The sequence below is a fragment of the Salminus brasiliensis genome, chromosome 21 (assembly GCF_030463535.1).
Source record: "Salminus brasiliensis chromosome 21, fSalBra1.hap2, whole genome shotgun sequence".
Classification (NCBI taxonomy): domain Eukaryota; kingdom Metazoa; phylum Chordata; class Actinopteri; order Characiformes; family Bryconidae; genus Salminus; species Salminus brasiliensis.
Window position 1 is genome coordinate 2,891,890 of NC_132898.1, and position 16,603 is coordinate 2,908,492.

Consider the following 16,603-nt stretch of genomic DNA (forward strand, 5'->3'; position numbering starts at 1 on the left):
GCGTTCCACCCTCCCTATTAATCTCTTGCATTGAGGTCCCAAAACGTGCTCCGAAGACTGCTTGACAAGCTGGCTTTGTAGAGGGAGCCGCTTTGGAAGGAAAGTGCAGAACAAAGGAAGGTCATGCAGGAACCGTGTCGAACCGTACCCTTTCAGAGAGCTGCTGTAATGTTGCTGAGCGAGGAACAGATGGAGAACATCCTTCGGTTTTGTCTTTTAAGGCTCAGCGTGCTTTTAAAGTCCTCTGTTTGTCTCCCCGTTGGCCGAAAGTGAAGTCAAAGCCGAGAGGACAATAACATAAAGGTGCTTTTGTCTCTTTTGTGTCCTCAGATATGAGATCCGGGACACCCACCTGGTGGAGGAGAGCGTTCTGGAGACCCTGAAGGTCAAGGCTGACTTCCTGACCTTCAAGCCCAGGCCCTTCAACATGCGCGAGTTCTACGATCGGACGGGCCACGACATCAAGGACATGCTGCTGTCCTGCTACTACCGAGGGGTCGAGTGCAGCGCGGAGGACTTCAAAGTGGTGAGTCGTCATGTCCGCAGCAGTGCCTCGCTCTGTCCCTCGCTGCCGCGGGTCCGCAGCAGATATCTGAAGAGATTATTTTACCTACAGGAACCTTATTGATCTGGTGCTGAGATAATGAAATGATGAAGGTGCACTTAAGAGACTCGGGCTTTGCTTCCCGGCGGTCCAGGCTGTTGGAAAGGGTCCGCGTGTTGAGTTCAAGCGCCGAAGCTGGAAGCTGAACAGTAAACCCCCATGCTTCTGACAGGATTCCAGCATCGCCGTTTGTTCTGTGTCTCTCTTCTGGCTGCTGGCGTCCTGCTTTTGAGGTTTATTCAGGGGGTTTTGGTCACTGTTGATTGAGACCGGACTACAGATAAACTGTCATTTGCATTTGGTGTCTCGTCATTGGTGGATTAAAACCGAACGATATAGTTTTAGAGTTCAGACACTTGAGCCTTGAAGTACAGCAGTATCCTGTTCACCGCTTTCTTGGACTCCTGGTACTCATGGTGTGGAATTGCGATGCTAGCATGTGCCTCTGCTAATGCAAACATACATTTACATTCAGGGCGTTTAGCAGACGCTCTCATCCAGAGCGACTTACGGAAGTGCTTCACTGTTCGCTCAGAAAATATCCTTAGCTAGTCTCTAGAAGCTCAGATCCAAAAGATACCTCAAGCGAGATGCTGCCAAATACAAGAGTCAGTGTGGAGGACCTAGATACACACCTGAATATCCACCTAAACCAATCATGTAAGACATAAGTGCAATCATAGCCTTGACCAGTCTGGTCTTCAGTCTGCGTTTGAAGATCGTGAGCGACTCTGCTGTTCGGACATCCAGGGAAAGCTCTGGATGCTTGTCTCTCGTGCTTCTTGAAGGATGCTGGGTCAAGCCAAGCCAAGTACTAGAAGCTGAAAGGGCTCTTGGTATGGATCGGGTTGTGACCGTTGCCTCACGGGCTGGTCATTTTTGTCTTTGTAGGCCAGCATCAAGGGTTTTGAGTCTAATGGGGGCAGCAGCTACGGGAAGCCAATGAAAGGGGCAGTGGTGGCTCAGCAGTGGTTAGAGTTGCAGGCTATTAATGACAGGGTTGTGGGTTCGATACCCGGGCAAGCTTGGCCAAGCTGCCACTGTTGAGCCCTTAAGCAAGGCCCTTCACCCTCTCTCTGCTCCCCGGGCCCTGGAGCATTCTGGATCCGTTGCAAGGGCCTGATGGCACACATAGGAAGACCAGCCAGCAGTAAGTAGTCAAGTCTTGAGATGCTTGAGAGACTAAAGAAGCACCTGGGTGGTCTCTCTAGTAAGGAAAGGCTGAATTCTCCGGCATACCCATAATTCATTGCATTTATGGCTTCTCTGGGGCTGTTTATGCGATGCAGTCAAGCTCAAGTGCCCCATTTGCAGGTTAGCAGTAATTATAGACCAGTTATGTAGTTCCAAGCAAACACTAGCATAAACCTGGTAGTCATGACCCTCAGAAATACTCTGTGGTACTTAGTGGTTCGCAACCCTGGCCCTGGAGGACCCCCTACCTGTGTTTCCCCTTCTCCCAACACACCTGATCCACCTAATGAATGGGCTGAAAGTCTCATAATCAGAACCACAGATTCTAATAAAGCACCCAGAGGTAGTTTATAGCGTTCGGTAGCGTTTGGTGAACTACAGCAACAGGTCACCTGTTTCTAAGCTTATAGATCAGATCATTAGATCCATTTCAGCTTCCTCCCGAGAGCCACATTTTGAGGAGTCTGAGCCTCTCTGGCCTTCCCTATCAGACCTCCACTGCGTTTGCTTGATGAACTGAATGAATGCTAGGTTCTGAACAAGCTCACTGTGTGTGGATCTGGAAGACGCTCGGCTGTACGTGCCCAGGTCAGCATGCTTCACTCTAAATGAGGGATTGAGTAGCCTGGCTAATAAGCCATACTCTGAGAGGCTGGCTTTGAAGCCAGGGGCACAGTTCTTGAATAATGAAGTGGTTTCACTTTGGACAGACCGGATGATGCCGTTTAGAAAATAGAGCCTATTGTCTCTCGTCTTGTGGAGGCCTAAGACGCTAACTCTGTCAGTACACTGCATTAGCTTTCCTAGAAGCCAAACAAAGGCCCAATGTCTGAAAGATCCACTGAAGACCATGCGGTCATACAGAAGTCGTCATTGTTCATACAAAGGAGGCCCAGATACAGCTTTCTGAGCATTTTCTGCTTTCCGAGGGCCTTTAGGGAGATGTTGTACAGGCTCAGTGTCATTATAACGTGGCTAATTCACTCTATGTGTGTGAAATTGTGTGGAAAGTGTGTGTGTGTGTGTGTGTGTTGGGCTGCGTTATGCTGATGTTTCTATGGGTTTGTGCTGATGCCGGTGGGGGCTGGACTGTAAGCTAACAGCTCAGCAGAGATCACTAATGGTGTGTTAAGAGTCTCTCCCACAGTGATTCACCGCTGCACGTGTTCTTGACACACACACACACTCACACACACACTCACACAGCCTTGTTTACACATTCTTGCACCTCTCCACAATTTGTATTACATAGTAAAAGGCTTGTGGACACCTGCTCATCCAGGGTTTCCTCTGAAACCAAGCTTATTCGTTTGGAGTTGGCTCATCTTTCACTGCAGCAGCAGCCTCCACTCCACTGGAAAAAGGTACTTGGAACTTTGCTGTGAGGAAGGTTTGATTGCATTCAGCCGTAATAGAGCAGATCAGTTCTGCCACTACAAAAGTATTGCATGGGGTACTGCTACATCCATCATTTCTTAATCCGCTTAATGCTGGGGGGCTTTACACCCCTCTAGCTGGATCCTGGTAAACAAAGGCCCATTACCATATCTCAGGCCGGTTTCCGGACCCGTGTCCGCCTGCTCTGGGAGTTCAGTACATTGGGTCGAGCATGAAAGCTGTTCGCGAGCTCGGGAGCAGGCCAGAGCACCAATGGAAAGTCGGGGGTGTGGGGTTCAATTCTAGTAAACTTTGGTGCGATCTGCTGCACATGTGGATACTCCCCGCACCCGGTGCCATAGATGTTGTCACATGACTGCTTCTTGTCTTTTTAACGGGGTTAAGGTACAACTGCTACGTAAGTTTTTCAGATGTCATCATTTTTAAATACCACAATTTACACCTTACCATACCATTCCCCTGGTCCCTAGTGCATTTATTATCAGTATCGGCCCTAACACATTTTAAATACCATGCTATACAGCATTACAGTTATCCCTCCCAAGCCTGGTAGTGTATCAGTGCAGTGCAATCAGTAATAACCAGACAGAGCGAAGTGTATAGCTACGTCAACGTTGGAGCGTTGCGTTAATTAGCCTGTGTTTCTGCACACCTGTGCTGCCTTATGAAAGTCTGTCACAGTACTATCACCTCATCACAGCAGCAGAAGGGGTTGTATTCTGCGAGTTGTCAGACTAAATCCATTTGATCCAGCTCTTAATTCACCTACACATGCACCTGCGATGCTGGGGTTCACACTGTGGCCCCGGTTGCTGCGTGCTCACCGCTATTGTTTACACAGCCTTTGATCGATAGAAAAGAGAAAGGGCCGTGCTCGCTGTTAATTTTTCACTGCGAGAAGGTGGCGGGGGGGGGGGGGGGGGGTGTGGGGGGGGTGGAGGCGGGTGGGTGATGGATGGTTTTGGGGCCTACAGATGGATATGTGAAAGAGTGGGTGGGGGTGTTATGACAGACTGCATTATAGCCTATAACCATCAGCCATATGCGTAGCTCACACACACACCCACAGCCTTGGTGTTCAGTCCAGTGCGGGAGCTCTGTGCCTTGTTCTAGATGTACATGGTAACATTATGAAATTACAACCAGTCAGTATGAACCCCTGTACGGGCGATTCGTCTGTTGGGGTCTCTTTTGAAGCCTTTTAATTATGTCAGGACAATGTGTACATGCTTTAATGAGAATTAAAGAATTAAAATAGTTTATTTATTTTATCAAAACTCAGGTGCATCGTCCCTCACAGTAGTACACACTCTCTGTTTACAACATTGCACTAGTTTAAGCTGTTAAATGTACAGGTTTGATATAATCTGAATGTTTACATTATTTACAAAAAGTTCGATACTGATGTCTTGCAACCGAACTGACTAAAATGCTGTAAAAATGAGGAATTTTGACTTTTTAAACAGTTAAAAAGAGACTGATTGTGAAACTGAAGACCTGTCATTACCGCCACAGCTAGTTGTATGTCGGCATTGACAGTAGAGTGTTGCATTAATGACTGTTTTTGCTTTTTTCAAGATGCGGGTTTTTTCCTACGCTAAAGAGTAGAAGGAAAAATTCGCCCCAGGATTTAGCTCCCACTGCCTGGGCAATATTACCGATATTACAAATATATAATTAGTATATCATAATTATCAATATGTATGTATATATATATATATATTGATGTTTACAATATATTTCCCAGTCCTACCTAACAGCGTAAACGGTAATGCGTTGAGTAAGTCTTTCTTCATGATCTGGAGAAAGTTGGGGCAGTGGTGGCTCAGCAGTTAGAGCTATTGGGATATTGATAACAGGGTTGTGGGTTCGATTCCCGGGCTTGGTAAGCTGCCACTGTTGGGCCCTTGAGCAAGGTCCTTTACCCTCTCTGCTCCTGGGCGCTGGAGTTGGCTGCCCACCGCGTGTACTCACTGCCCCTAGTTCACTAGTGTGTGTGTGTGTGTGTGTGTTCACTACCACAGATGGGTTAAATGCGGAGGACACATTTCACTGTACAGTGACAAATACGTGCACCTTTACCTTTTTAAATACACAATTAAATATCTCACTTTTCCAAACGTCTCTTCCAAAATTCTCTCTCACGGCTCACATGCCTTTGTTTCCATGTTTACGACATAAATCAAAAGAGTGGTACCTTTCATCCCTAAACTGCTTACAGAAATCACAGGCTGTTGCGGTAATGACGGTAATGTTCTGGGTGGTGATGTATTTATTTTTTAATAAAGCCCCGCCTCCGCAAGCTCATTATCGACTCCCTGACGTCCATTTTCGCCCGAAGTCAAAACGTGCTGAGAGGACAGGAGCGCGGCTGAAACTCGAGGTGGAGCTACATCTACTTTAGGTAAAAGGACCGTCTGGCGTCGCCTGCCGAACGAACGGCCCCTGAAATCAGCTCTCGCTGAGCGACGTTAAGCTCTGCGGCTCCAAACAGGTCGAGAAAAACAGCAGGATCACTTTGTCTCCTTTGTTTCAGCTCAGTGTAAACGTCTCACCGCAGAGTTTTTTTTAGACAATTGGGTGGCAAGTAGCTGAGCAAGCTCTCTTTCAAAGGCTTTTGCCTCCCTTGTTCCTTTTCTTCGCCGGCCTTCAGATGTCTCATTCTGACTGATGCGGCTGGCTCGAGTGCATGCCTGATGTGATTGCTTTGACGGACAATTCATTGAACAGGGCTCAGCACTTTGCAGAGCGCGTGCCCCCCAAAGATCAAACCATGGCAAATCTCTCCAGACCTTTGATTCTGCTCTTCACTTCCTCCCTTCGTCTGAGACGAAAGGACTCTGGATTTTTAGTGATTCGGAAAAATAAAAAAGTGAGCAATTTCCTGACCGCTCTCTGGACTGCTCTCTGGACTGCTCTCTGGACTGCTGTCTCAACCACTCTGTCGACCACTCTCTCGACTTCTCTCGACCGCTCTCTCGACCACTCTCTTGATCTCTCTCTAGACCACTCTCTCGACCGTTCTCTCGACATCTCTCGACCGCTCTCTTGACTGCTCTCTTGACCACTCTCTCAACCTCTCACTCGACCGCTATCTTGACCATGCTCTCGACCGCTCTCTCGACCTCTCTATAGACCGATCTCGTGACTGCACTCTCGACCACGCTCTAGACCGCTCTCTTGGCCGCTCTCTCGACCTCTCGCTCGACCTCTCTCTCGACCGCTCTCTCGACCGCTCTCTCAACCTCTCTCTCGACCGCTCTCTCGACCGCTCTCTCGACCGCTCTCTCGACCGCTCTCTCGACTTCTCTTGACCACTCTCTCAACCTCTCACTCGACCGCTGTCTTGACCACGCTCTCGACCGCTCTCTTGACCGCTCTCTTGACCACTCTCTCAACCTCTCACTCGACCGCTATCTTGACCGTTCTCTCGACCTCTCTCTCGACCGCTCTCTCGACCGCTCTCTCGACCGCTCTCTCGACCTCTCTCTCGACCTCTCTCTCGACCGCTCTCTCGACCGCTCTCTCGACCGCTCTCTCGGCCGCTCTCTCGACCTCTCTCTCGACCTCTCTCGACCGCTCTCTCTCAACCGTTATAACTGATGTTTTGGGAGAATTTGCCTTTTTTACTTGTGTTTTCTTCTCTAAACATTTGCTTTCAGGCCCACTAAAAGGGACGGGAGGGAGAAAATTGCTGTCCTTTTGTGAGTTTTAGGCAAAGCCGATTAGTTTCCGCTCCCAATAAACAGCTTTTGAGACCTGCCAGATTTTTCTCATTCAGTTCAGTACAAAGACACCCTACTTTTTCTTCGCCTGGTAGCCTCTCTCAGAAGACTTCCTGAGGAAAGTATTTGCATACAACCACTGTTTCCCCCAAAGACACCAACTCGGGTTGCCATATCTTCGAGATTGTATCGTCAGCCTAACTGAGGAGCACGGAGTTGTCCACATTGATCTACAAGCTCCACACGGTCCTAGAGGAAGGGATCAGGAAACAAGGATAAGCTACGCATGGCTTCCTTTACTCCTCCGAAATGCATTGTTAGGTCCCTTTGTCCGAGTTCAGGCCTGCGTGTACCCTCAAGTGGATTGAGGGGAATGAAAGTATGTGGAGAAGACGCCAGGCATCGTTTGAAGGATTTTGGGGGAGGTTGGCAATATGTGTCCGACCGTAATTGGAGACAGGCAGTCTAAGAAGATATGGGTTTTTCATGTAGTTCATGGCAGTGTATATATTACCTAAGTTCTACCTCTGTGTGTGTGTGTGTGTGTGTGTGTGTCCGTATCTCTGCTTGAGAGCTCTCCTCAGTACACTGACGCCTGTGTGTAATGTAGATGGACGTTGCCGTGGATGTCATCGTGAACATGCTCCTCAAAAACCCTTATTTTGCTGTTATTCGAATGTAATTGTATAATTGCATATTAATTACACTATATTGACAAAAGTATTGGGACGGCTGCTCATTACGCATTCATCTGATTTAAGTTGCACCCATTGCTGACAATGGGCCAATACAACAGAGCCCTCTGGAGCAGATAAACATGAACCTCTTGGCACCATGCTGCCTAAAGCCTTAAGTGGGCTAGAGGGGTAAAAAAAAAAGCTCTTGGTGATCTTCCCAAATCCTGACCTCCTCACTAATTGTCGCTGAATGCAATCAAATCCTCACAGCAGTGCTCCTCCAAAATCTAGTAGAAGGCCTTCTTTTTTCCCCTGGACTCCAACCAAAGCAGGATCAACTCTTTTTAATTCCCTTGATGTCACAAGGAACAATGAAAGAGTAGGTGTCCCAATACTTTTGTCCATACTGTGTGGATACTGATATTGCTTTTATCTCAGTGATTTATGTGGGATGGCAGCTTTTAGATGGGCTGGTCAGGCAGGAGGGAGGTTGGTCTCCATCACAGCTCTTGTGCTGACATGAATCTTACTTAGCGGTTGCACAAGCTTTTAGCTTGCCGCTAGTGCTCATCTCTCAGACCACTCTGCCTTTTGTGGCTAGTGTGTAGGTAGCAGAGGTTGGCCCAAGACCAGCAAAGAACCCTCTCTCTTTCTAATGAAGGACTGATTCATGCTTCTATGTGCGAGAGAAATTAATCCCCATTAATATTAATAAATAGATTGGCAAACCTTTCCAAGGCCCAGCTATCCCGGAGGGTCTCGTAAAAAATCATTCCAAATTATAGAGACACTCGGATTGAGATTCATGACCTAAGCTTAATTACAAAAAGACTCACAGCAAGACACTACATGTCCAAATGTTTGTGGACACCCCTTCAAATTAATGCAAAGTTTTCATTGTTCACAGATGGTCAAACACACAAGCACACCCAAGTACTGCCTATAGAATAGGACTCTCTGCAGCAGAGAAACGTGAACCTATTGGCACCATGCTGCCTAATAATGCCAGACATGGGCTTATAGAGGGGTATGAAGCCCCCCAGCATTCAGCTGTGGAGCAGTGGAACTAACTGTGTTCTCTGGAATGATGGATGGTGGAGCTCCATCCAGTACTTTTGAAATAGGGTGAGGTGGGGTGGTGATTATCCTACACCCTGACCTCACTGACACTCCATGTCCTCCCAAATCTAGTAGAAAGCCTTCTTCCCTGAACAGTAGAGATTATAGTTACTCCATCAAAAGCTGGAGAAACACCCTTGATGAATACCAGAAGCGAGAATGAATGAGTAGGTGTCCCAATACTTTTGTTTATTAAGTACAAACACAGATGACAACTGGCAGGTTTTGGCTGTACAGTATATCGGGAATGACTCATTAGATTTCCTTTGATTGGGATTCTTTACTGGCTTTATTGAGGCGTCTTTCTTCTCAAGCAAGAGGTAAAAGTAAAAGAAGCTGTAAATTGGGTCTTAATACCTGTCAAACGAAATGAAACGAAGATGGCTTATAACATCAGTGTTACAATTCAAGATGACAGCAAACAATGATTTCCGGCTTGGGCTTTGAATGCTAATTCTGTGTAATTATACTGGACGAAAAAGAGGGAATGGCGTTCTACATTTGTTTCATCATGCAGATACTCAAATGACTTTAGATAGATGGCAATTAACAGAAGGTAGGATTTCAAATATGCCATTTGTATCTCAAAGCTGCTCTGCAGAGTTTCAGACTGTGGGGGGTAGGGGGGATTGTAACTCTCGGCTCATGATCGTACACAGATGGGATCGACTAGTAAGGCAGCAAGGGAACAGTCAGTTCTCGAAGGTGATGAAGGGGTTGAAGCACCTGTAAGCATCTGAGACACTATGACAAGAACTTGTCTACAATTGTGATGTTCTAGACGACTGGGACAGAACATCTCCAAAACATCAGCATCAGTCTTGTGGGATGTTCTCGGTATGCAGTGGTCAGCACCAAAAGTACCAAAAGTGCTCCAAGGCAAGACAACCGGTGAACCAGCGAAACAGAATCATGGGCGAGAACAAGGCTCACTGATGCTCATGGAGGCCCAACCTTACCAGACAACCTACAGGACTTGCTAATGTTGGTCTTAGTGCCAGATACCCTCACTGATGCTCCATGTCCTCCCAAATCTAGTAGAAAGCCTTCTTCTCTTCTCTGAACAGTGGAAATTATGGTTACTCCAACAAAAGCTGGAGAAACTCTTTTTTTTAACACCCTTGATGAATACCAGAAGTGAGAATGAATGAGTAGGTGCCCCAATACTTTGTGCAAATAGTGATGACAACTGGCAGGTTTTGGCTGTACAGTATATCGGGAATGACTCATTAGATTTGAGGTGAATTCCTTTGATTGGGATTCTTTACTGGCTTCACTGAGGCGTCTTTCTTCTCAAGCAAGAGGTAAAAGTAAAAGAAGCTGTAAATTGTGTCTTAATACCTGTCAAACGAAATGAAACGAGGATGGCTTATAACATCAGTGTTACGATTCAAGATGACAGCAAACAATGAGCACCAAAAGTGCTCTAAGGAAATACAATCGGTGAACCAGCGAAACAGAATCATGGGCGAGAACAAGGCTCACTGATGCTCATGGAGGCCCAACCTTAGACAACCTACAGGACTTGCTAATGTTGGTCTTAGTGCCAGATACCCTCACTGATGCTCCATGTCCTCCCAAATCTAGTAGAAAGCCTTCTTCTCTTCCCTGAACAGTGGAGATTACGGTAACTCCATCAAAAGCTGGAGAAACACCCTTGATGAATACCAGAAGCGAGAATGAATGAGTAGGTGTCCCAATACTTTTGTTTATTAAGTGCAAATACAGATGACAACTGGCAGGTTTTGGCTGTACAGTATATCGGGAATGACTCATTAGATTTAAGGTGAATTCCTTTGATTGGGATTCTTTACTGGCTTCACTGAAGCGTCTTTCTTTTCAAGCAAGAGGTAAAAGTAAAAGAAGCTGTCTTGTGGAGTCCATTTCCTCGATGGGACAGAGCTGTTTTGGTGGCAGGAAGGGGGCCGTCACAATATCGGGCAGGTGGTTTTAAGGCTACAGTGTTAAAATGCTATTTTCCTGCTAATCTACTTAGATGTACTGCTTATCCCCAGACGTGTAGATGAAATGTAAATATGGGCTTCAGCCCCTAATTCCCCTGCCAGCGCATCCCTTGTGAGTACCACTAATGTTAAATGTACAACAAACTTCTAAATGTCTGAGGAGAGTAGGCTAGTGTGAAATTACAAGCATGTGTGAGTGGTGATGTTCATATTTCATAATGTTTTTAAATGTGCTCCTCCTTCCTGTGCAGTTTAATATGGTTGCTTAAAACCATAAAAGCATGAAAGTGTGAAAATGTCAAGCTGTAACACCCCATGAGGAAAGGCCCACAAGGAAAGGCCCTCCTTCGGAAGTCTCCAAAAGCATTGCCTCCAAGAAGACCAGACTTGAAAGGAACAGGCTTGGATGAATAAATTACAGCAGTAGTCTTCAGTATGAGCTCTCTTGCTGACATCGTTTCCACTGCTTAAGCAGAACCCATTCAGCTCAAGGGCTTGATAATGATTCGTTTGGGAAAAGTACTGGGAAACACCTGAACTGCTACCTCTCAAGAATGACACTGAAACCTGTAGTAGCTCAGTAAGCTCCCTGGCCCAAAAGACAAAGAGTCGCATGCATGATATCCTCTCAATTGCTTGGCTATTCATCCCCTTTCCTTTAACAACAGTGTCCGTCCTGTCAGGTAAGATCGACACTTTGTCCTTTTTGTCTAAGTAGAACCAAACATTGACATTGTCCTACACTTAGGAATAGTAGCGATGTGTGAGTGCGAAGAACCTTTCAAAGGTCTGAAGAACCTTCAGTTGATGTAAAGGTCATCCTATGTAAAGAGTGGAGAGAATCCAGACACGTCAAGGCCTTCGTCCCTGGAAAGTAGAGACTAGAGTTACTCCAACCAAAGCAGGATCAACTCTTTTTCAATCCCCTTGATGTCACAAGGAACAATCAATGAGCAGGTGTCCCAATACTTTTGTCCATATACAAACATGGTTCTTTATGGAACCAAAAGTGCTTCTTCTGTGATGTGAGTAGTTCAACAGACATCAATCCCAGTTCACAGCAAAACAGTGGAATGCTGAAGTAGGTCGCCTAGTTAGCGGAGGAGTGGGCTAAAATGGACAGGACCTTTCTCAGAGGGTTGGAGATCCTTACTGGAGATCCTTGGCGTATTCCTTACCTGGCAGGGTTGATGCTACGGCAAGGGAAGGAAAAGTAACAAAAGAAATGACACATGCCTTCTTCCTGTCCGAAGTTCCCAATGGCCAAGTCAAGGGGGACTTCCGATTATGCAGTTTAGTCAGACTTCAGTAGAACACTGACCACCTGGTTCAGCATGCCAGCGTGGCTGGCCAGCACTTTAAATGGCAACAAATCAAATGTTGAAGTGCCTGCTGGTGGGAGCTGGTGCACAGCACAACTCGTCTATGCAGTTGGCAGATCTGAGGCTCATCACCCTCAGGGGAGCCAGAGCCTTTTCAGCTGTCTTGACGAACATATGGTGGGCAGAGTCAGCCCAAACAGCAGCACGAGGAATTCATAGGCATCTCCTTTGAAGGTGAATCTGAGGAAGTGCTGGGAGGCTGGTGGATGTGGCATCCATCATGTGGCGCGCCGTTCGCCTCGACGCATACGCCGTGTCATCTGGTGGTCCGTTCAATGAGACCGAAGCAATCAGTTGAAATCCGTTGGGTCTGGGATAGTCTTCCCCAGGTGATCCGGGCCTCTCGTCTCGAGCACCATGAACTTTTGGCTCATCGAAACCATCACTTCTATGCCTTGTTCCTCAAGGTTCAGTGATGTCCCATGTCCCATCGTCCCATGATGTACCTGTACTTGTACCCTTCTGAGAGATACAAATCGTCCCATGTCATAATTGAACTTTTTCCAAAAACTGATATGAAAAGAGTGTGTGGACATAAAACAACTGGCAGAATAAAGGCTGTAAAGGAATATGGTGTGGTTAAGCTCAATAACTGCATTTACATTTACGGCATTTAGCAGACGCTCTTCTCCAGAGCGACTTACAAAAGTGCTTCACTATTTACCCAAGAAGAACCTCAGCTAGTTTTAACAGACTAAAAATTCAAAGCTCCTCTAATCTTAGACTCTACTAAACACAAGTCAGTAAGGAGACCATAGTACTCTTCTCTTCGCCTGAGTAATCTCAGAAGTGGATCTTCAGTCTGGGTTTGAGGACAGCGAGTGTTGGACTCTGCTGTTCGGACACCCAGGAGAAGTTCGTTCCACCACTTCGGTGCAGGACAGAAAAAAAGTTTGGATGCTTTTCTTCCGTGGATCTTAAAGGATGGCGGGTCGAGCCGAGCTGCACTTGAAGCTGGAAGGGCTCTCGGTGCAGATCGGCTTTTGACCATCGCCATCAAGTACGGAGGGGCTGGCTGGTCCAGTCTTGGCTTTGTAGGCCAGAGTCAGGGGTCTGAATCTGATGACCTGGGCAGCAGCTACAGGAAGCTAAAGTGAAGAGAGAACCAGCAGTGGATACATGGCTGAATTTAGGAACGTTGAAGACGACCCGTGCCGCTGCATTCTGGATAAGTTGCAGGGGTCTGATGGTGCGCAGAGGGAGACCAGCCAGAAGAGAGTTGCAGTAGTCAAGTCTTGAAGTGACAAGAGACTGGGCGAACACCTGGGCAGAGGAAGGGTCGAATTCTCTGGATGTCGTACAGGAGAAATCTGCATGCAAGATCTCCCCTTGAAGGTACCATTCCAAGGAAAGTTCGGCACCTTACCATCATACCTAGACACTCGCTGAGTACGACAAAATGTATCCCTTTGTCCCATCAGTTTAGAAAGCAGACAGGGTTAAGGTCCTTGCTCAAGAGCCCAACAGTGGTAGCCTAGGTGGACTCGGGTAATGAACCCCTGAAGCCCTGTGATCAATACCCCAGTAAAACAGTACAGTTTGGAGGCTGTAATCTAGACTTTACTGTATAATCTAGACTTTACCGATAATGTAGCCTCTTTTTTTTTCTCACCTGAGCCCTTTAGGGAAGTCTTCCGGGAATTGCACTTGACTTCATTTACCAGGATTTCGACTCCAGCTTCCGACTTCACACTGAACCCCATCCCTTTCAATTACCGGCAACATCCCGGGTAAAAGTGCACGAATTCAAGAACGAGCTTATGTCTCATTACTCGAGTTAGAGGTTTCGGTCCTCCACTCGTGTTCACCAGAGCTTGCTTGTTTACCCACCTCATCCTGCAGCTTAACACAGACGCTAATGCTTGCAGCATGATCTCCTCGTCTCTACCCTGCATGGATGGAGTCATTCCCAGTCTCACATAATTGCCACGATCATTCTCATCGAACCAGCGGATCCATTCCCCCCCAGCACTCTCCGCAGGACTCGAAGAACACGGATAATGTGATTGAATCAATAAAATCTCGTCTCACAGACACCCCACAACGGTGCCGCTCGCGCAAACAGTGTCGTCCGGCGTCTTTAGCGTAGCGGTTGCCTTGGATTTGGGACATTTTTGAGGAGTTCGGAAATGCACTCGCCATCTTTTTTTCCAAGATTTCAGAAGAATGTGATGCTAGCGTCCCAGAAGGTTTCCGAGAAGACTCAGGAAATGTTCCGACTTTGTCCCGATGCTTTATTACGTCAGTGAACAGGAGGGGTTAAACTGCTGTAGCATGAATAGGGGAAAACATGATATGGACAAAAGTATTTGGACACCTGCTTATTCTTAGTTTCTTCTTAAATCAAGGGCTTTAAAAAGAATGTATGGAGTAACTGTCTCTACTATCCAGGAAGGAAAGCTTACTCTACTAGATTTTTGGAGGAGAATTGCTGTGACGATTTGATTGCATTCAGCGACAAGGGTATTAGTGAGGTCAGGATTTGGGGATCCTCAAATCCCTAACTTAACCCAAAAGTATTGGACGGAGCGCCACCATCCATCATTCCAGAGAACACAGTTCTTCCACTGCTCCACAGCTCAATGCTGGGGGGCTTCGTCCTGATGCCATTGCTATTCGGGGCTCATCGGAGACCCCGCTTCAAATGGATCTGCCAGTCATATTGGCCTGATCAATTGGCCCCACTGCCTCCGCGTGAGATCAATCGATTCTCTATTACTGTAGTGCTCAAAGACAAGCGATCAATTAAGCTCCACCTGATAAATAATAAACGCATGGCTAATGAGGGAGCTGGGTCATGTGGAGTAACAAGGGCAGGCTTTTTACACATGGGGCTCCGTTCCACGCTCATCTACACAGCCTGCCCTCTGTGCTGAGGCTTGATGGCTGAGCGCCATGGTCTTTATCTGTTTCCCTGAGCACAGAAGGGTGAAGGATGGAAGGCTTGGGGGAGGGTGAGAAGCTTGTGAAGGATGAGGTGGTGATGGGGACGCTTCCTGATTCTGCCGTATGCGATATTTTAGCCATATTTAGATCCCTCTGAGGAGATACCGGCGACTTGCTGTGCTTTATTCCTTATTCCTGTTCTTATTCAGTGCATTTAAGACTATTGGCTAGTCTGTATAGTGAGCAGCCTGGACTTGAACACTTTATTACATCAGTGAATAGGAGGGGTTAAACTGCTGTAGCATGAATACGTGAAAACATGATATGGACAAAAGTATTGGGACACCTGCTCATACATTGTTTCTATCCAGGGTGGAAGGCTTACTCTACTAGATTTTTGGAGGAGAATTGCTGTGATGATTTGATTGCATTCAGCGACAAGGGTATTAGTGAGGTCAGGATTTGGGGATCCTCAAATCCCTAACTTAACCCAAAAGTATTGGACGGAGCACCACCATCCATCATTCCAGAGAACACAGTTCTTCCACTGCTCCACAGCTTCTCAATACTGGAGGGCTTTATACCCCTCTAGCCCACGCCTGGCATTAGGCAGCATGGAGCCAATAGGGTCATGATGTTTATCTGCTCCAGAGAGTCCTATTCCATTGGCCGGACTTTTCTGCAGGGCTAAATGCATTCATTATTAAATATATTAATATATTGTGTTTATGCAAATACACTGCTTTTAGTGTAGTGTAGTTGACAGTGTAGTTTCCAAAACTGGGGTGTAAAAAGGGTTGATTTGAGTGAGATGAACACCATTAATATTAAAAATAAAAACATGATATGAGCTCTATAAGCATTCCCAGCAAAGACGATAGCGATTGTGGTCATCTTCCTCCTTTTTGCCAGCTGAAGTAATCTAGTTTAAGAGCGTAGTGTCATTTCACGAAAGGCCTTTTTACCGCCTTAATGGTCAAGATAGTGATCAAACTGGGGGGGTGGGAACCTGAGACCACTCAGAGATGCATGCATTATGGTCATTCCTCTGGGATCTATATTAGATGGCATAAATAACTCTCCTCAGCCACGGCAACCTATAGCATCGGATTGCATTTACCGTGCGCTCCACTGGGCCTGAAATGCCGGATCAATATCAGCCTCACTGTGTGATCTGTGACAAATGGATGACTTTGCCTCACAGGGCTTTGGATTTGTGGCGTGACAATGGTGGGCTTCATGATGAGACATTGTATCGTCTCAGTTGGCTCCACTAACAAACTGATTATGGATCCTGTTTCATCTCACAGGGTTTTTTTCCAGCATCCTAATGATGATGCTCTGTAAACTGATTACGTTGGAGGTGAAGAAGACTCATATATGGAAACAGGAAAAGTGTCGTCTAGCATCACAGTTAAGAACCTAGCATTCAACATGTAGCTCGTACAGTAGTACACGAGATGTGTCCAAATGTTTGTGGACACTCCTTCTAATGAATGCATTAAGTTGAACCCGTTGCTGATACACACACACAGCTCGTCTAGTCCCTGTAGAGAAGAAGTACTGCCAATAGAATAGGACTCTCTGGAGCAGATGATAAACATCATACACCTATTGGCACCATGCTGCCTAATAATGCTAGGTGTGGGCTAGT

General features: G+C 46.6%; 1 protein-coding gene across 1 annotated transcript in view; it reads left to right on the top strand.

The window, feature by feature from the left end:
- asic1b (acid-sensing (proton-gated) ion channel 1b) overlaps positions 1-16,603 on the top strand; it is a 235,381-nt gene that overhangs the window by 27,190 nt on the left and 191,588 nt on the right. The window contains exon 2 of the mRNA XM_072665745.1: positions 331-526. Coding sequence (XP_072521846.1) covers positions 331-526 — 196 coding nt within the window. The remainder of the gene's footprint in view (positions 1-330; positions 527-16,603) is intronic.